General features: G+C 42.9%; 1 protein-coding gene across 2 annotated transcripts in view; it reads right to left on the bottom strand.

Moving 5' to 3' along the window:
• Positions 1-96: 96 nt before the first annotated feature.
• ZBTB16 (zinc finger and BTB domain containing 16) overlaps positions 97-21,428 on the bottom strand; it is a 244,224-nt gene continuing 222,892 nt past the window's right edge. For both annotated transcript variants that reach the window (XM_069080159.1, XM_069080158.1), the window contains exons 6-7: positions 5,752-5,919; positions 97-2,338 (exon numbers count right to left, since the gene is read on the bottom strand). In XM_069080159.1, coding sequence (XP_068936260.1) covers positions 2,109-2,338; positions 5,752-5,919 — 398 coding nt within the window. In that variant the 3' untranslated portion in view covers positions 97-2,108. The remainder of the gene's footprint in view (positions 2,339-5,751; positions 5,920-21,428) is intronic.

Consider the following 21,428-nt stretch of genomic DNA (forward strand, 5'->3'; position numbering starts at 1 on the left):
CCCTCCCCCAATCCAAACCAAAACAGAACAAAAACCCCCAAACAACAAAATCTTAGTTTCCCACCAGTCTGGCCCAGGGGAAAAAAAAAATACCAATTTTGGTAATGATAATGCACACCAGGGGCAAGGGCCACAGAGCTACAATAATGTGAATAATCCAGACCTGGAAGCCCGAATGACTACAAGTGTGGGATAGGTCGGCTTTTTATAAAGGAGTTTGGGGCCCGATTTAACTGGATGGACCTTGCAAATGGCAAAGTTCCACTACTGGGCCACACTCACAAAGGCCAGGCTGGTAGGTGACTATTTAAAACCCCTGGAGACTCCCATCTGAGTTCTCCCACTTTCCCCAGCACTAAAAGGATTATACTCCCCAATCCTGAGCACTTCATCCCTTGGCCCCTCCAGGTGATGGGGGTGGGGGAAGGCGGGCATGGGATGAGTAGTGGGTTATGGGGATGGAAGATCACAACCAAAGTCTATAAAAACAATTACAACTTTACACAAGAAAAAGATCACCCCCTCCCCTTAAAAAAAACCCAATAACAATAAAAACAAATCCACACATACATGGGGGGAAAGCTCATGAGGTCACAAAAAACTGAGGTAATTCAAGTACAATGTGCTAAACGCAGAGAGAAAGAGAATGGGGGGGGGGGGGTCATGAAAAGAAGCAAAATGCAGTGAGACTAAAAAGCCTCCTCCTCCTCCTCTCCCATTCCTTGGCAGATTCAGGGGTGCAGCAAATGGGGGAAGCAGATCTGGGTTATATCAAGGTGAGGCCCAGGGATCAGGTACCCCAGAACTGTCCTTCCTGGAGGATCCTGGACACTAATCCCACAACTGACTGGGGAGTTGTTCCTCTGCCTTCCTGCAGACTCTAAGAGACCACAAGACCCACCCACTACTTTTCTCCTCCAGTTGTGGAGGCACACTAGGCCTAGGGATTGGAAGGGGCGTATCCTCTAAATAGTTCCCTTAAGAAATCAGCCCCTTTCTGTATAGACTGTAAGTTCCTTGAAGGCAGGGATTGTTCTTTTTTAACCTTTGTTACACCTAACACCTGTCATGCACATAATAGTAGGTGCTTAGTATCTGTTCTGGATCTGAGTTGTGTATACCTTCCCCAATAAAAACTGACTGTGGAGGTTATGTGTATGTGTGTTTTCATGTTTCACTTTCTCAATTTTTAGGGACAATCCTGCCCACAGCGGGTCTACAGGAGGACAGACTGCTATGCGGTTTGTTGCTCTTAAGGATAGCAGCGCAGCAAAGTGGGTGGGGACAGGCTGAGCCACACACGAGAGACAGTCGTTCTAAAGAAGAGCTGCTAGTGAAGGTGACATTTCACCTCTGGAAGGCTCAGTATATATAAGGGGGCATCTAGAGACTTTGGGTACTGTAACCTAGGGAAGGCAGTCTGAGTGGGAAGGTAGAAGACAAGTTCATATCATGAACAGAGGACTAGTAGATATAGGGTGAGAGAGAAGAAAGCAGCCAAGATTGAAGTGTGTGTGTGAGTGTGTGTGTGAGTGTGTGTGTGTGGTGGGGAGAAGGGGGCAGGACCTAGACAACTAGCACTGTTATTCTATAGTAGATGACAAATTTCATCTACTCTACCATCCAATCCCCTTACCCCCAAATCCAGATTTGAAGTCCGTCCTCCCAACCTCTGTCTGAGGAGAGTCAGGCAGTGGTTATGTCGAGATCAACAAGCTTGCCTAGCTCTTCCCACTTCCCTAAACTTGGCTCCTGGTCAGAGGAAGGATTCAAGGCAAGGATGACAGGGAAGAACACAAGAACACCATCAAAGCAGAATAAAACAAAGCCCCCCAAATGAAAATCACTTAGACTGTCCCAGAGTGGGCCACACCTGTGACCTGGGGCACCTAGCCCCATGGCATAAGCCTGGAGAGAGAATCTTGTATAGATACCAAGGTCAAACATAGTTATCAATCCAGTCCTTTGTGTGTGTGTGTATGTGTGTGTGTGTGTGCATGCGTGTGTGTGTGTCTGTCTGTACGCGGTCCTTCAATGACTTCATCTCTCTCTCTCTCTCTCTCTCACTTCTTCCACTTCCTCCTCTTCCTCCTCCCCTGGAGCCCCTTTCACACGTAACACAGATAGAGGTAAGTCTTCTCAATCCTCCAGTCAGGTGGGATCTCCTCAGGCTTGTGGCCCTTCATGTGCTTCTGCATGGATGAGAGGCTGGGGCAGTACTCGGTACAGATGGTACATTGGTACGGGGAGGCGCCATTGTGTGTTCTCAGGTGTTTGATCATGGCGGAGTAGTCCCGGGAACGCTGGTGACAGAGCTTACACTCAAAGGGCTTCTCACCTGGGAGGGCACAGAGGGCAGGGGGATGAGGGGAAAAGGGAGATGCATCAGATGCTCCAAGGGGCTCTCTGTACTCTCTGTCCCTACAGTCCACTTAGGAGTTTCCTAAGCCTCTCTTCATAGGAGAGGTGCCTTCTCCTCTCTCCTCTCCCACTGAAGGGAAGGGGAATCAAGAAAGGGATCAGAAGAAGAGAAGGTAAGGATCTAGGGGTCCCATTTCCTAGATTACAGTACTTTCCAGGCCAAAAATGGGGGTAGGATAGGATTGAGGAAGGGACACTCTACAGGATGATGGGGTGGAGGAGTGGGAGGATGATAAGGGTGAAGGTTATAACTATTCAATTTGTTTAGACCCCTGACAGATCTTCTAGGTTTCCTCTGGAGTTATCTGAAGTCAAGGAGACCCTGGCACTCAATGTATTCAGAAGATACAGAAGATGGGGACCTGCCTAGACAATGTTAAACCCTAGCACAGATTCCCCTATTTCTTCCCTCTGCTACAGCCCCCTGGAGCTGAGCTGAGGATCAGAGGGAAACTTGCTTCAATACAGTAATTAACTGGCCAGCCGTCTGGATATTGATACTCACTCTGTGCAGAGGACCCACAAATAATGAAGTAATGAACAGCCAAAGTGATCTAACTATCGACCTGCTATTTACAATAGTTACCACCAATGCATTTAATGATCTGCCATCCCCAGCCACATCTTGAGCAAAGGGCTGTGGGAGCCTTGGGACTCCAGTGGCCTTTGGGTTGCCGTGGGCACTAGCATGAAGATTTCCTACCTTCCTCTCCAAGTAGTTGGAGGATCTGATTAGAGCTCCAAAAGAATATCAGTAGGAGAAGTGAGCTGTGGCCATGGCCTCCTTCTCCTTTTCTGGCTCTTTCCATAAACAGATTCCCTTAAGCCAGTAGGACCGTCCAGAGGGCACTGAATCCCACCCCCTGCCTCTGGACACGTCTCTCCATTCCAATGACAGATAATAGGTCTCTCCTATTCAAAAAGAGGAGATGACAAAAACTTTCTGGCTTACCAAGTTGTAACGTGTCTTATCTCTGGAAGGAAGAATGAATAAAAAGATATGTGTGTGTGTATATATATATATATACATACATATATATACTATATACACACACATATACATGTGCATATACATACACACATATACAATACACAACATATTATATAATATGCATAATATGTTATGTATATTATATAATACACATATAACACATTGTGAAATATAATACACATATGTATGTGTATATAATATGTATGTATGTGTGTCTGTGTATAATTCTGTGCTCCAATCTCCCTGATGAAATCTGGACTGTTCTACTTGCTGACCCTCCTGTACAAAACAAGTCTTATTTTTATCTCAGCGTGTCCTGACCTCAACCTAACCTTTATCTTAGTCTTAGTCAAACTCAATTCATCTTGACCCCTAACCTCAAGGCTAAACTCAACCCTCAGGCTAACCTCCAAACTAGTATTCAGGTCAGCCTTAATTCATTTTAACCATTGACTACATAAAACCTACCCTGCCCACTTCCCTTTCCTGCACCTCTTTCAAGGTCCTGCCAAGATCTACCCAGACCTTCTACTGTGCTCTCGGAAAGGCCTGCTCCATAAGTAAAACTTGCTTTCATCTTAACCCTTTTTCCTTTATCACTGCTTGTCTTCTTGCATTTGCTGGGACCTCACTCCCTCCTGATGACAGGGCACTCCTGGCCATTTTTCTAGCTCTTGTGCTTCCACCTGTAATTTGCCTTCCCAACTCACTGGTTGCCATGGGTGTCAGAATACTTGTCCCATTCCCCTCCCTGACCCAAGTTCTAGAATCTCCCTCTACCACCATCACTTAGGAACTTCTTTCTTTGAGGTTCATGCAATTCATATTTGTCACACAATCAAGATTCTAGTAGCTATTATCTACAGGACACCCCCCCCCACACACACACACACACTCTCCTTTCTTCCTCAATGAATTCAGCAATTACTTCGGTCTTTCTCTTCCTTCCAACTCTTGTACTCAAACTAAGGGACTTTGATAGATAAAACAGACAGAGACAGATAGATGGATGGATGTACTTCCCTTTTCCTTAATTTACTCAATTCCTATGACGTACTTCTCCATCCCACCTCAGTTACAGAGGTGGTCTTATCCTCACTCTTGTCATCGCCCATAAGCCTTTTGCTTCCATATTCATGAACTCTGAAATTCCTTTATCTGATCATAATTTTTGTTCCCTCCATCTTTTCCTCTGCTTCTATCTCCTGACTCTGTTCTTCATGCTCTCAGGGAATTTCAATTCTCCCCCTCTAAGTTATTTCCCAGGCCATCACTCTTGCAATGGCTACACCCTCTTCCCTTCCCCATACTGATTACTCAAAGAACCAGTTCAATTCTACTCTGTCTTCTAGTCAAAAGTCCCTTGGCCCTTCATCTCATCGCCTCTCTGAAGCCTAGCTTCAGATTATACCCATCATCTACTGCCTTTGCTCCACTCCAAGTGTTGCCAAGTGAAGCTGGAGAAAGTCAGTAAACTAAATTGACTGGTTATTCGCTACAAATTTATGTCACATCATCTCAGAGGGATCTTCACTGTGGTATGGCAATACTTTTACACTTCCCTGATCCATTCACTATTCCAGTGACCGACCTCAATGGTCAGAAGTATTCAAGGCAAGGCTGAGTGGGAAGAACACAAGAACATTTATACTATCAAAGAAGAATAAAATTAGCCCCCCAAAGGGAAATCATTCAAATTCTCATGTAGTGGGGAGAGTATGACCTGGGATGCTTAGCTCCAGAGGTGTTCTAGACCTTTTTATCCCTCCTCAAGCCTCCCATGGATCCCTCTCAGCTAAAAATATGGAGGCCCCCGGCTGAGATCTCCCTCTTCTACCCTCCTACTGATCATATACCACTCAGACACTTTCTGACACAATGTCCTCCTCCAACTCCATCTTATAGCCTCTGAGATACAGTGACACCGGCCTGCTTGAGATTCCTTGTACAGAACATTCCATCTCTCACACCGTGCATTTTCACTGGATACATCCCATGTCTGGAACTCTCTCTCCTTATTGCTCTACCTCATGGCTTCCTTCAAGACTCAATTAAAATCCTACCTACTTCAAGAAGCTTTCCCCAGATCTCCTTAATCTCAGTGCCTTCCATGTGAGATTATCTCCCATTTACCCATAATGCTGTCTGAGTTTTGTCTTCCCCATTAGAATGTACACTGCTTCCAGGTAGGGATTCTTTCTGTCTATAATTTCAAAAACAAGACCCTTTGTCTAGCCTCAAGCTGCCAAATATCTATTTCCTACCACTCATTACCCCCGTCCCAAACTTGGGGCCCCAGTCCCTTGCATTTCCCCCCTGAGCTGGATGACCCTCAATACCTGTATGGACCCTGTAGTGGGTCTCCAGTTGATGCTTGAGGCTAAACTTCTTTCCACAGCCATTGCACTCATAGGGCTTTTCCCCCGTGTGGATACGCTTATGGCTCTTGAGCGTGCTCTCGTCTCGGAAACAGCTGCCACAGAATTCGCATTCATATGGGTGGTCACCTGTAGGGGCACAAAGGGTTGTTGTTGTTCATTTGTTTCAGTCACGTCTGACTCTTTGTCATATATCATGTCACATGTCATGTTTCCTTGGCAGAGATACTGGTTTGCCATTTCTTTCTCCAGCTTATTTTTACAGATGAGGAAACTGAGGCAAACAGGGTTAAATGACTTGCCCAAGGTCACACAGTTAGTAAGTATCTTAAGTCAAATTTGACCTCAGGTCTTCCTGACTTCAGGCTCTATCCACTGTGTCGCCTGGCTGCCCTACAACAACAAAAACAACAATTCTTTGTACTGATTTTTTAGGACAGCACGGGCTGTGGAACAGGCAAAAGGAATAGGTTGGTTCATAATCTCCACTGTCCCAGAATACTTATGGTGCCAACTTTGCTTACATGGGCATAGCTTCCGCTTGCTCTCTGGGGACATGTCCACGAGTACTTTACTTGTACTTTACTATAGAGAATACCCTTTTCCCAGAATACCTAGAAGGTTTCATGAAGGAAAAATGAGACAGGTTCAAAAGGACCAGAATAGAGGCCTTTAGAGAGGAGCAGCTCTGGTGCCAAAGGATAACATGTAATGATGATGATGATATTTTTATGCCCATGTTATATATATATATGACAAAATATTACAATAATACTTCTATACCACTTTAAAATGTATAAAGCACTTGCCTAGAGGCAGCGTATTATTCCCCATTTTGCAAATGAGGAAACTGCAGTTTATGGAGATTAAGTGACTTGCCCAGCAGGAGCTGAGATTTTAATCCAGGCCTTGTGACTCCACATCAGTGCATTTCTGCTTTATTATACTACCTCTCCTTATGCCCTTTGTGACTCAATGGGTAGGGTGGAGTGAGGCCGACCTGAGCTCAAATTCTGCCTCATACTTCCTAGCTGAGGGACCATGGCCAAGTCTTTATACCTTTCTAAGCCTCAGTTTCCTCTTCTGTAAAATGGGAACAATAACAGCATTTCCCTCACAGAGCTGTTGTGGGGATCAAAGGAGATAAAACTTGTAAAGCACTTTGTAAAAAATAAAGTACCATATAAATGCTAGTATTATCTAATTTATCTATTCTCCCAAGCCAACAAGCCACCTTAGGTTATGTGTTCAGGGTGAAGGATTCTCCAGTCCCTTACTGCTTTCAGTCTTGTGAGAAACCTCCTCACAGTCCACGAGTAAAAATTCAAACACCTTGGCTTGGGATTGAAAGCTCTCCATAATTCGGTTGCAACCTAGTTTTCCAGACTTAATACAAATCATTTTTTTCACATAATTTTGGTCTATTAAGCCATTCCCCAAACTCAACATTCCATTCCTTGTCGCCATGTATTTGTCTCCCATCACTGACAGGTGCTCCTGGCTCATCCCCACCTCTTAGAACCCTTATCTTCTTTCTAGTCTTATCTAAGATTCTGCCTCCCATAGCAGCCCAAATCATCTGTATACAGTGTAATCTCTCAGAAGAATGTAAGATTTTGAGGGCAGGGGGTTATTTCATATTTTTAAAAAATTCCTATATAGACTTGTACATAACAGGTGCTTAAAAAATGTCTGTCCAATTATAGCCTTCCTCTGCCCCAATCCCATCAGTACCCTTCTCATGCCCAATAGCCCTTGACCCACTTTAGCACCCTAGGTGGTCAGAAGAACAGGTCTACAGCCAAACAAATTTGGGATTTCATTCCAGCAATGGGATCCTCTCAGGATGAAAGGTGAGGATTCCAGCTACTTACTTATTACTGGAGTGAAAGAGCGGACAATAAAGATAGATTGATCACCCCAGACTTTGTTCATGAATATTTAAATATCGCTGATTCGTCTTGTCACTGTAATTACAATTTCTCTGGGCTGCATCTCCAACAACCACAGTTTATGGTAAAGAATGGCCTTCTGTATTTCACTTGTCCCTCTGCAGATGTGCGGGGCTGCCAACCGTGTAATGTCCTCTGCATTTCATACATTTTCTTCAGCTGCTGAAGGTTTAAGTCATCCACAATGACCTACGTTTTTTCATTATTCCCATGTCAAACTGCACTCGTGCCTGGGCATAAATTGTCCTTCTCGTTATAGACTCACATGCCTCTGCCTTCACTTCCTCTTTAAAATGATATTTTACTCTCTTTCCCTCTCAAACGTCCCCCGCCACCTCGGGCCTCTAACCAAACCTCCTCCCTCCCAAATTAGGGCTTCCATGTCCACATAAATTCTCATCCCTCTGATGACTCCAAAGGGTTTTTAAAGCTCTGTGGGGAGCAGATGCTGAAGCTTGCTCATTCACGTAGTCTTTGGTTTGTAGGAGATGTCATGCACATAGCTCTGAGAATCCAGAGAACGGAAAGAGGGCTCTATCCATGGGTAGTAAGGGAGGCTGGAGGAGCAGAGAGATCCTTTCCATTGCCCTCTTCAACCCTGGTTAGGTAGCAATTGACGGGAAGGTCCTGGGAAGTAAATGGTGACCAAGGGATTCCTTCAAATATCTATCTGAGAACTGACCAAGGCCCAGGCATGGAAGGTTCAGAACCATTTTGTATGCCATGGACCCCTCTGATAGTCTGGTGAAATCTATGGATGGACCCATTCTCAGAATCATGTTGTTTTTTTTTAAATAAAAGTAATTGAAGAAAATGCTGAATTTCAGTTACAGGTTAGTGAAAACAAAGGTGCAATTTCCCCCCATCTAAGTTTATGGGCTCTTGAAATCTGTCTGTGGGATCCAGGTTAAGAACCCTTGACCTAGACAATGTCCCCCCTCCCCCCTTAACTCTCTTCTTTGCTAGGGCCAGACTAGTAACAAGAACCCTTGACGTTTTCAAATTTAAAGGGGGTTTGGGCCAGATCAGTCTTTGGCACTAACCAGATCTACATATGTGTATGTATGAATTTAAAAGCAATGTGGGTCCTTCAGTATGTACTCATATGGCATTGCCTCTCTGTGTCTGCCTGTGTGGCTGTCTGTATGTTGCTTTCTCAAATCTAATTCAAATCTTCCATGAATCTCCAACCATTAGAGGTTTAATCAAGGATTCAGTATCCTCATTAAGATATAAATAAATAAATTAAATAAGGACTATGAAGAATCCCAATCAGGACAGTAATTAAAAGTCATCGGGGGCCACTCAGCAAGGACCTGCCAACTCATATATTTTTCCTCTGGAGGCCACAATAACTTAAAAAGAAGGGGGGGCAGATGTTAAGTCTGAGCTGTGTATCTGTTTGGATTTTAGTGAATTTAATTTTGAATTAGATCACATGTTAAATGACTTTAAATATGGAATCTCCAGCGTAAGGAAAGAAAAAGACAGTGATTAGGAGAAGGGGACATGGAGGGGGAGGAGACACAGGAGAAGGAGGATGGCAAAAAGACAGAGAGAAAAGGTGGGGTGTAGAAAAGGATATAGAGGTTTTAAGGCACCAAGAGCACCTGGCTGAAATCCTCTCCCCGAGAGTTAATCGTGTCCGAGTCTCCATAATGTACACAAAACTGGCTGCAGAACTAAAAATCCAATTTGTGGTATGTTGATTAACTCCGTAGCCTTCTTAATGAGCTTGACATTAAGTGCAGGACAAACGAGACTAATTAGAGCCCCCTCTGGCCTGCACAGTGCACCTGTGACCCCCTGCTCTTAGATCTTGTTACCTGATGGTTTCACTAGCAGGGTCAATCCCAGTCCCCATCCTCCCTGCCCCCACCCCTTTTATTTCCCTGGCCCTTCCCTCCCACCCCCTTCCTTCTGCACAGCTGAGAGTTTATTATATGATGAGCTGTGTGAATCAGGGATCCATCAATGCCAAGAGCTCGGCTGGACTAACCTACCAAACACAGCTGCGGACGCTAAACACACAGCCCCAGCAGCAAATGGGCCGGGAACAACAGAATATTAATGAGGCATTGTGCGTGTACAGTGTGTGTGTGTGTGTGTGTGTGTGTGTGTGTGTGTGTGTCCATATGAATAAGTATGTCCATACAAATGGGTTCATGATTGGTATTTGTTTACACCTGTGTAGCGGTTTTTTTTGGGGGGGGGAATTTCCTGGGATTGCCTTTTTAAAGACAGAGGGAGACATCAAGACTTTTTTTGGACCCCCTTGATACAGGAAAGTTTCTCAGAGTAAGTGAGATGAAGGCTTTTCCTTTCCCAAACCTTTGTCTGGTAACAGCCTAGGGACTGTATACTGAGTCTGCCCAAGTTGAAGAATGGGAAATATAAAAACTGAAGCCACAACCCAGAAATCCAAGAGTTGACAGTCAACAACCAATCCCAGGATATGAAGCCTCTGCATGTATGGAAGGGGCAGAGTCTGGGGGGATGTGGTTATCTGCCCTCTTAACCTCTGGCTGTGTCTGAACACAGGCAGATGGAAAGCCAGTTCTGAGCCCCCATAGCATGTGGGTCAGGCACTGCTCTGAACTCAAAAGTAAGTGAAGGGAGAGGAGGCTGCTTGTAGTCCCTTTGTACACACTAACAACCCACCCCAAAGACCCCTTCCTTCCACCCAGGGTGATTTAGAGGACTAGGCACTGATGGGGTGCCCATTATCAGCAGTTGTGACATATGTAATCATGAGAAGAGCTTCAAGACCATAGGGAGTCTGAGCTCACAGCCCTGGGTCTCTACTTCTGACCCTGGCTGAAACTGCTGGATCCCAGGAATACAAATTTATTGATCTAGCCTTAAGCTCTGATCTCTGCAGATGTGAGAGGAAGCTAAGTGTGACATCTCAAGCATTTCCCAGAGCTGAAGCTAAGGTGATGGCAAAGGCTAAGAAATGACAATGATGGTTTCCCACAGTCTTCCAGAACTTGGCATCCTTATGAATAGCCCCAATCACTTATTTCCCATTATATCCCATGGCTGTCTTTACCATACAAACTTTATGACCACTTCTCACTGGCCCTCCCATCCCTCCTATGCTCAAATGAACACTCTGATAATTGGTACTTTTCTTGCCCCTCTTTTGGGGACAGGACTTGTGATTTAATTGGTAAAGGGAATTGCCAGTGAGGAAACTCCCTCCACTACTCAGCTCAGGGTCTTCAGAGAATTGCCAGGGAGCACTGAGTTAAGCAATTTCCTCAGGGTCACAATCCTTTATGTGTTAGAGGCAAGACTTGAACCCTGATCTTCCTGACTTCGAGGCAGGCTCCCTATTCGTGAAACCATGCTGACCCTCCCCTGCTGGGTGGCTACACACTCCTATCTCCTGCTCCCCATCCCTGTGATTCAGAGGAGACATCTTCTGCAGCAATATCCATTCCTCCTATGATTTCTCCGTCTGTCATCTCCCCCCAGCTCAATCTGACTCCCCTCCCAACATTATTCTTCTTTTGTTGTTGCTGTTGAGTTGTTTTAGTCGTGTCTTTGTGACCCCTTTTGGGGTTTTCCTGACAAAGATGCTGGAGTGGTTTGCCATATCCTTCTCCAGCTGATTTTCTGGATGAGAAACTGAGGCAAGCAGGGTTAAGTGACTTGTCCAGGGTCATACAGCTAGTAAGTGTCTGAAGCCAGATTTGACTCCACTGTGCCACCTAGCTATTCTGTTATTGTGCCCTTTGGGACCACTACTCTGTTAACACACTCTCCTTCATCCCAAATTTCTTCATCTCATCATTCTTCCCACCTTCTTGGAGGCAGTTAGGTAGCACAAAATGATGGGCTTGAATTCAGGAAGACCCGAGTTCAAATCTGGTCTCAGATACTAGCTGTGTGACCCTGGACTAGTCACTTTGCTTCTGTTTGCCTCAGCTTCCTCATCTGTAAAATGGAGATAATAACACGTAATGGGGATGGGAATTTTAAGATCTTCCCTGCCCCTTAACTGACCTGGGGGGGGGGGGGAGTTTGAAGACATCCCCTGCTTTGAAAGTAAACTCTGCCCCCTGATAGGCTGAATGTAGTCACATGGAGCCTGTGGTGGGAGGAGTTTGCTGAAGGGAAGTAGAGCCCAGAGGAAGCTGGTAGTCAGAGCTAGCCAGATGAGGGGGGAGAGAGAAGCTCAGGCAAGGAGACAGAGAGGTTTGTGAGTAAATGTTGATCTTGTATTGGTTTGTAGGAAGGCTACAGGATGGCATGGCTCTCAGCATTATTATGGCTTCTGAATATCTTTGGTACTATGATGGAATTGGCTTACTGGTTTTGGGATTCAGTTTTCTGGTGTCTAAATAAATCCTTTAATTCTATCCTCCATCTGGAGAGTTTGGCATATTTTGCGATCAAACGTCATGCGATACTTATAGTCACGGTCTTTATTGTGATCATGGGTGCTGTAAATATTGCACTGGCGCTACATAACACCTACCTTACAGGGATATTGTATTGATCAAATCAAATAATATTCATAAAGTGCTTAACACAGTGCCTGTCATGTAGTAGGTACTGTATAAATGCTTAGCTCCTTCTCTTCCCTCCCCTCTTCTTGTGCTCATGGAAACTTGGTTTGTTCTAGAAGGCACTTCCTCCCTGGCCACCCTTGCTGGGGTTATTAGCTGCTTCTTTTCTCAAGTCCCATGACATGCAGGGCCAGGAGGAAGAGCTTCATTTTGATTTTAATTTCCATTGTGCTTGCCATCTCTCAGCAACCCCTCTCAAATTAATCAATCAATAAGCATTTATTAATTGACTGTTGTATGTAGGCACACTTGGGATACAAATACAAATAAAACAGTCTCTACCTTCACTAAGTCTGCCTCACCTTAGCCCAATTGTTATGAACTAAGTTTAAGTTATTCTTTCTTAAGGAGTTTAATCAATGAGAACATAATCAATCAATCAGTCAATAAACATTTTTAAAGCATCTGCTATGTGGGCCAAGCATCAGGGAGACAAAGACATAAATGAAACTATCCCTGCCCTTGAGGAACTTACATTCTGTCAATATGTATACATATTATTATGTGCAAAATAAATAAGTTATGGCAGGGATGCAGAGGTGGGTAAAAGGAGATTAAGAATGATTTCATGTAGAAAATACTTGAGCTGAGTTTTGAAGGAAAGCAGGCATTCTAAAAGGCCAACAGGAAAACAGAGTTTATTTCAAGGCATGGGTGAGAATCAGAGAAAATGCAGTAACATGGGAGATGGACACTGAGGAGCAGTAGGAAGGTCAGCTTGGCTGAACTGTAGAAAGTGTGAAGGGAAGAAAGCCTGGGAAGGTAGGATGAAGCCAGGTTGTGAAGGGCTTTAAATGCCAAACAGAGGCATTAGCATTTAGTCCTAGAGGTAACAGGGAACCACTGATGATAATCCACATGGTCCCACCCACAGGTGAGTAAGATGATCTTGGCAGCTGTGTGGAAGATGGATTGGAGAGGGGAAGAGACTTCAGAGATGCATGACTACATTCATCTAGGTAAAAGGTGATGAGAACCTGGAACTAGAGTGGTGACTGTCTAAGGGGACAGATGCAAGAAATGTTCATGGATGTAGAAAAGTCAAGATGTGCCAATTTAGTGGATGCCTGTATGGGGTATATGAGAATGAAGGGTAACCAGGTGGTGCAGTGGTTGGAGCTCTGGGCTTGGAATCAGTAAGACTCCTCAGAGCTGCTACAAATGGGACACATCTGTTCTCCATTCCTGTCCTACCTACCGGGCAGTTCCTGGAGAGGTTGAGAGGTAGTCAGCACACACATGTACCCTTTCAAGGTACAGACCTATCTCTTTCTTCTCTTTCTTTCCCAGCCCCCAACCCCAGGCACTAGACACACACACACACACACACACACACACACACACACACACGCACGCACGCAGTTACATGATGTGTCTCTCTTTCATACACACATCCACACTATACACACTGCATGCAACAGATGCCTGGTCACATCCATAAGATCATAGTTATCTAGACACAGATACAGAATCAGAACCGTAGAACCTCATCATTGGAAGGGGACCTCAGAGGCCATCTAGACTAAGTCATGCCTCTACAACATACCCAAAAGATAGGTGCTCATCTAGCCTCCAGTGAGGGAGAACCCATGCCTCCTGAGGCAGCCCATTTTGTTCTGGCTGGAATGGGCTCTAATTATTAGGAATTAGAGATAGGGCACTTGGTCTCCCTCACACATACACCCATAAACTCAAACCTCTTTCTCCCTTCTTTCTCCTTCCCTCTTTCTCTTAGCATGACTACTCTCTGGCTCTATTCTATCAATTCTTTTTTTTTGTAATTTATTTATTTATTTTTAGTTTTCAACATTCACTTCCACAAGATTTTGAGTTACAAAATTTCTCCCTGACTTTCCCCTACCTCCCCCCTACACCAAGATAGTGAGTCTATTGAATACCCCTTCTCCCAATCTGTTCTCTCTTATATTCACCTCCACTCCCCCTAACTTTCTAGTGAGGCAAGATGGATTTCTATACCCCAATGCCTGTATATCTTTCCCATTTGCATGTAAAAGAAACCATTTTTTTAAACCTGTTTTAAAACTTTGATTTCTAGATTCTTTCCCTTCTTCCCTCCTCACCCACCCCCACTGGGAAGCAAGTATTTCAATATAGGTTGAACATGTGTAGTTACACAAAATGTTTCCATAGTAGTTATATTGTGAAAGACTAACTATATTTCCCTCCATCCTATCCTGCCCCCACTTATTCTATTTTCTACTTGGACGCTGTCACTTTTCAAAAGTGTTTGCTTCTAACTACTCTCTCCCCCAATCTACCCTCCCTTCTATTATCCCCCCTCTTATCCCCTTCCTCCCTATTTTCCTGTAGGGTAAGATACCCAACTGAGTATGTATATTATTCCTTCCTTGAGCCAAATTCAATGAGAATAAGGTTGACCATTCCCTTTCATTTTCTTGCTCTTCCCCTCCATTGTAAAAGTTTTCTCTTGCCTCTTTTATATGAGATAATTTACCCTATTCTATCTCTCCCTTTCTCCTCCCAATATATTCCTCTCTCACCTCTTAATTTTATATTTTAGATATCATCCCTTCCTATTCAACGGATCCTGTGCCCTCTATGTACACATGTACACACATATACACACACTCACATATGTATTTATACACACATACACCCTCCTAAGCATACATATACGTATGTTTATACATACCTTCAACTATCTTCATACTGAGAAAAGTCTCATGAGTTACAATTATCACTTTTCCATGTAGGAATATAAAGAGTTCAACTTTAATAAGTTCCATACAATTTCTTTTTCCTGTTTACCTTCTCATGCTTCTCTTGCTTCTTGTATTTGAAAGTCAAATTTACTGTTCAGTTCTGGTTTTTTTTTTTTCATCAAGAATGCTTGAAAATTCTCAATTTCACTGAATGGCCACATTTTCCCCTGAAACATTATACTCAGTTTTGCTGAGTAGGTGATTCTTGGTTTTATTCCTAGCTCCTTTGACCTCTGAAATATCATATTCCAAAGCCCTTCAACCCCTTAATGTAGAAGTTGCTAGATCTTGTGTTATCCTGATTTGTGTTTCCACAATACTCAAGTTTTTTCTTTCTGGCTGCTTGTAATATTTTCTCTTTGACCTGGGAACTCTGGAATTTGGTTATAATATTCATAGGAGTTTTCTTTTTGGAATCTTTTTAAAGAGGTGATCAGTGAATTCTTTCAATTTCTATTTTGTCCTCTGGTTCTAGAATATCAGGGCAATTTTACTTGACAATTTCCTAAAGGATGATTTCTAGGCTCTTTTTTTGATCATGGCTTTCAGGTAGTCCAATAATTTTTAAATTATCTCTCCTAGATCTATTTTCCATGTCAGTGGTTATTTCATGTCAGAGATATTTCACATTGCCTTCTATTTTTTTCATTTGTTTGGATCTGTTTTATAGTACCTTGATTTCTCATAAAGTCATTACCTTCTATTTGCTCCAATCTAATTTTGGAGGAATTATTCTTTTCAGTGAATTTTTGAAATTCCTTTTCCATCTGAATAATTCAACTTTTTAAGGTATTCTTGTCCTCGTTGGCTTTTTGGGCCTCTTTTGCTATTTGAGTTAGTCTATTTTTTAAGGTATAATTTTCTTCAGTCAGGCTGTTGACTATCTTTTTATGATTTTCTTGCATCATTCTCAGTTCTCTTCCCATTTTTTCCTCCACTTCTCTTACCTGATTTTCAAAATCTTTCTTGAGCCCCCTCCATGTCCTTTAACCAGTTCATATTTTTCTTGAAAGCTTTTGATGTAGGAGTTTTGACTTCACTGTCTTCTGGTTCCATGTTTTGATCCTTTTTGTTCCCCCAAAAGATTCTATGGTCTGATTATGCTTCCTGTGCTTGTTCATCTTGCCAGCCAATTACTTGACTTTTGAGCTCTTTGCCACAGTAAAACTCTTCTTCTAGAGTGGAGAGAGCTGTGTCCCAAATTGCTTGGGTTTTCACAGCTGTGTCAGAGCTGCTGTCAGAGCTATGAGGAGGGTGCCCTCTCTACAGCTACCACAAGCTCTGGCACACTGGCCACAGACCCCAGGACCACTGCCCAAAACTGTGACCCAGATCCACGCAGATCAAAGCAAGAGCAATTACTCTCTGACTGGTTGCTTGCTCTCCCTACAATCTGCAGGCCAGAAGCTCCAGAGGCAGCTGGGCAGCAGCAGCCACATGTCTTCTACACCTCTTGACCTGAGGGCAGGGGCTGGACTGTGCTCTTCTATCACTCAGTTCCAACAGAATTCCCTACTGACCTTTTACTTTCTCTTTGGTGTTTATGTATTGAGAAGTCTGGAAATCACCACTGCTGCTAGTGATTCACTCCCCTGAAGTCTGCTCTGGCTGGTCTGAGCCTCTGGTCATGGCCACCCCAGGTCTGGGCCTGGGCAGCTCACACAGGGCTGGGCTCAGCTCCCAGCTTGGTGTGATGAACCCTTCCTGTTGGCCTGCCAGGCTGCCTTCAGTGGGAGATTTGTTTTTCTCTGTCACGTTGAGGATTCTGTAGCTCTAAAACTTGTTTAGAGTCATTTTTTTTTTTACAGGTATTGGAGGTGGTTGGTACAGGAGCTCAGACAAGTTCCTGTTTAACTCTGCCATATTGGCTCCACTCCCACCCCACCCCCCCAATACTTCTTGATAGTAAGTTTAAATCTGCCTTCTACCAACTTCCGTCCATTGTCCCAAGTTTGACCCCATGGTACTACTCCCTCTTTCACTTTACAATCCTTCAAATACTTGAAGACAGCTAACATAACATCCATACACCTTCTTTTCTTTGGCTGAAACATTCCCAGTTCCTTCAAGTGATTCTAAGATGGCAAAATGTTAAGACCCTTTGTCATCGTGGTTATTTCCTCTGGGCTCTCTGTAGTTTATCAGTCGTCCTTCCTAAAACGTAGCCCAGAATGGGATACAATACTCAAGACAGGGTCTAAAGATGGAAAAGTACAGCAGGACCATGACCTCCTCATTAGTGGACACTAGACCTCTCTTAATACAGCTTAAAACTATTAGCTTTCTTGGGTACCATCCATGTCACACTAATGACTCATACTGAACTTTTACTTTGTTAAAACTCTCAGCTCTTTTTCAAATGAATGTAGGCATGCCTCCCTCAGCTTGTAGTTGTGATGTATTTTTTAAACCAAGTTTAATACTTTGCCTTTATCTCTATTAAATTTCATCTTATTATATCCAATTCAGTGTTCTAGCCTATTAAAGGTTTTCATAGACCCTGAATCCACCATTCAGTGTGTTTGTTATCCCTTCCAGCTTTGTATCATGTGCAGAATTGTCAAGCAGGCCCTCTGTTGTTTTATCCAAGTCACTGCCAATGGGCCGAGCAAAGCTTCTTGGGTTACTACATTGAAGACCTCTTTCTAAACTGATCATGAGGTAATTAATGACTACTTTTGGGTTCTTCCTAGTAAACCAATTCCAAATCCATCTATGTTTTAGCCCATATCCCTCCATTTTTCTACAATACTAGCTTGAGAGACTTTGTTGAAAGTTTCCCTAATGATTTATGTGACCTATATCTACTACATTGCCCAGATCGCCTGATTCAGTAACCCTATCAAAAAAGGAAATGAAGTTAGACTGGCATGATGAAACAATGCTGGTCCGCTGCAGCCACTCTGTCTTTTTCAAGATGTTCACCAATAATCCCTTTAACAATACCTTTTAGCTTCTGGTCAAGATTTGAAGTCAAGCCCTCTAGCCTAAAGTCTAAAGCCTCTATACCCAATCCTTGCCCCTCAATCTTTTTAAGGAGACATTTTCTCTTCTCCAAGCCTATGCTACCTGTGCTCCAATTCAAATTGGAATTGATTGTGGAGATGCTGGCAAAGGACCACTCACCATGGTGTGCCTGTGTTCTATGAAAGGTACTGTGCTCTATGAACAAAGCAGAATTGCAGCAGCTCAAAAGAAATGTCAAATGTGAAAATTTAGAGACATTTTCCCTCCAAATGTTCACATGGACCTGTGGTGGAGCCTTCTGAGCTCGTCTTGGTCTGATCACCCACAGTCAGACACATGGTGCCTTGATTCCAACACAATGATGTCATTTTGGTCCTCTTAAGAGAACTTAGGACAAAAACCACCAGCCGCTACCTGTGCTTGTTTAACACAATTTTTGAAAGATAATTAACAGGCTCAGTCATCACATCTTCTAGTTCTTTGATTACTCAAGGATAATCAGTTATTCTATTCCTTCTTTGATCCTATTCTTTCTCCCAATATAGTTATAAAAGCCCTTAGCTTTCCTCACCAGCCTCAGTTCATACTTGACTTGAGCAATCCTGATGCTATTCTTTTTTTTTTTAAAGCAATTGGGGTTAAGTGACTTGCCCAAGGTTACACGCGCCAGTTATTTTGTGTGGGTGTTTTAAGTATCTGAGGCCGGAACCAATCCCAGGTCCTCCCAACTCCGGGGTCTGCACTCTTACTCACTGTGCCACCTAGCCATCCCAACCTGACACTATTCTTACAAGAATAAGCAATGCTTTTGTATTTATCTGTTGTTACCTGTCCTGACTTCTGGCTCCTCTGAGTCTGTTAAAAATCTATGTAGGCTAACAGGCTCCTTTTGTATTCAAATTGGTCTCTGTAGACAATTCCCCCTTTTTCCTCCACATAAGAACTAGTTACTTTTGTGCCGTGGCAAATATTCTGCTCCTAAGAGTTTTCTCTTTTTTCTAGGCTGAGTTTCCATGTAGATTTTAGGAACTACCATGGTGTCATCGTGCAGACCACAGGATCATCCCAACTCTTTCTCTAAACCTTTTTGAAACTTTGCTTTCCCAAATCTAGGGTGCATGTCAGAATAGACCAAGCTTTCATATCTCTATCACAGCTTCTAAAATGAAGTGGTCATTTCCCCAGTAATTTCTTATCATTTCCACTTCAGCAACAAGTTTCTCCTTGGAGAAAATAAGATACAGAACAAATATTTCCTCTGTTCGATAGTGTATTTCAAAAGGATAGAATTCACATCAAGGAAGTCAAGAAATCATTAGTTGTTCTGAGAGGAAAGGAAGAGGGGTGAAGGGAAGAAAGAGAGAGAGGGAGAAGGAGATGGAGAGACAGAGAAAGATAGACAGACAGAAACAGAGACAGACACAGACACTGACTATTCCCAAATAACTGAAATCACTAAAGTCAACCATGCCTCTATGTCAGGAATATGATCTATTTCCTAAACTCATTATTTTCTCTTTCTGTCTTGGCGATCTCCAGTACACACCTATAACATTTTCACTTCTGTTTCTGCCTCCATGGATCTCTACCATGCTTCCTCCCAGTTCCTGAATTTCATCATGAGAGTATCTTTTCCTCTTCTTCTTCTTTTTTTTTTTTTAATAAAGCAATCGGGGTTAAGTAAGTTGCTCAAGGTTACACGGTCAGTTATTTCTGGGTGTGCTGCTAAGTATCAGAGGCCGGATTCGATCCCAGGTCATCCCGACTCTGGGGCCAGTGCTCTTTCTCGCTGTGCTACCTGGCCACCCCAAGAGTATCTGTTCTTAACAATGCTATTCCATCTCCTTTTACCTATTCTGTTTTGAGTAGGAGACTTTTCTAAAACCATATTTCACTCATGAGTCCCATCCCACCAAATCTCAGCATTACCTTGGAGATCCAATTCTTCTCTTTCTCATTCTGTTATTTATACTCTGTGGCTTCACGTATAGATATCTGAGCTAATGGGTCTTAGTGATGGCTCCTTTCTTAGATTTTCATCTCCCATGAATTTCTAGGCATCTCAAAGATTAATATTTTTCTTACAATGTAACTACTGACAACTCAAATGATTTTTTTTTACAGTGTAACTACTGGCATGCAACTTGGTGGATATTCTATACATAGGCAGTCTCCTTCTCCCTTCTTCCTCTTCAGCTTAAAACCCTTTTGATTAGATTTGCAGGACTCCAAGCAGTCATGTTAGGTAAACTCCATCTCTCATCTGAAGCCTGTCGCTCCTATATTTTAAGTCACGGTCCAGAAAGCAAAATCCTCTCCTCAGAGTCATCTTTTATCTATAGACGTTTACTTTAAAATATGCATTTCCCCTTCTAAGTCCCTTGCTTTTGCCTGGTAACAGTGATGAAAATGCTACCTATGTCCCTACGGGTCTTCAGTTTCTTGCAAAGGACTTTGTAATCTTTAAAAATGCCTTTCTAATCAACTCTGAATGATTTAGCTATTCTCAACAATACAATGATCCAAGATAATTCTGAAAGGACTTATGAAAAACGCAATGCATCTCCAAGAATGAACTGATGGGTTCTGAATGCTGATTGAAGCATACTTTTTCTTTATTTTTCTTGGGTTTTTTTTGTTTGTATTTCTTTCACAACATGACTAACATGGAAATATTTTGCACAACTGCATATGTATAACCTATATCAAATTGCTTGCTTTCTCAATTGAGGATGAGAGGAGGAAGAGAATTTGTAACTCAAAAATTAAAATTAAAAAAAATTTTAAAAGAAATTGTTTTTACATGGAATTGGGGTAAATATTAAATTTTTAAAAAATGCTTTCTAGATTTCTTCTGGCAGGATCATTTGTGCCCATGTGAATCACAAGATATGTGTAGTAGTTAGTCATCTGGCTTAATAAATCTTGGGAAGTTCTCTGTGCCATCTTGAATACAAGTCCCAGGAAAACAGCAGACCTCTCAATTTTTATCATAGAGAAACACATGTAGACAAATACACACCAAGTCAGACAGGGTGACATGCAAACCGGTACAGTCTCCAAACCATAAAGGTACAAGGGCCCATATAAGAGATAGACATGTTCATATATTCCTAAATTCACTGATCCTCTTTGAAAATGAAGGACAAACAACGAAAGCGAAATTCAAAAAGAAGATCTAGAGTTAATACTGTATTTTTATACCCGAGCAGGAAAAAGGAAAGGAAAAGACTACCTTTGATTAACTCCTTAATGTAAATGACACAGGGAGAAAGCCCCCTTAGACTAATCTGATCCTGTCTTTCCTCTTCTAACCTTCCTATAGCCCAACCTTCACAGACTCAGGCATCTATCCTCCCCTGCCATGCTTTCTTGTATTTACTGTGCTCATGTTACAG

This window comes from Petaurus breviceps, unplaced genomic scaffold, assembly GCF_028583685.1.
Source record: "Petaurus breviceps papuanus isolate PSGF00001 unplaced genomic scaffold, PetGlider_PUasm1.0 91133, whole genome shotgun sequence".
In the NCBI taxonomy this organism is placed as follows: Eukaryota; Metazoa; Chordata; class Mammalia; order Diprotodontia; family Petauridae; genus Petaurus; species Petaurus breviceps.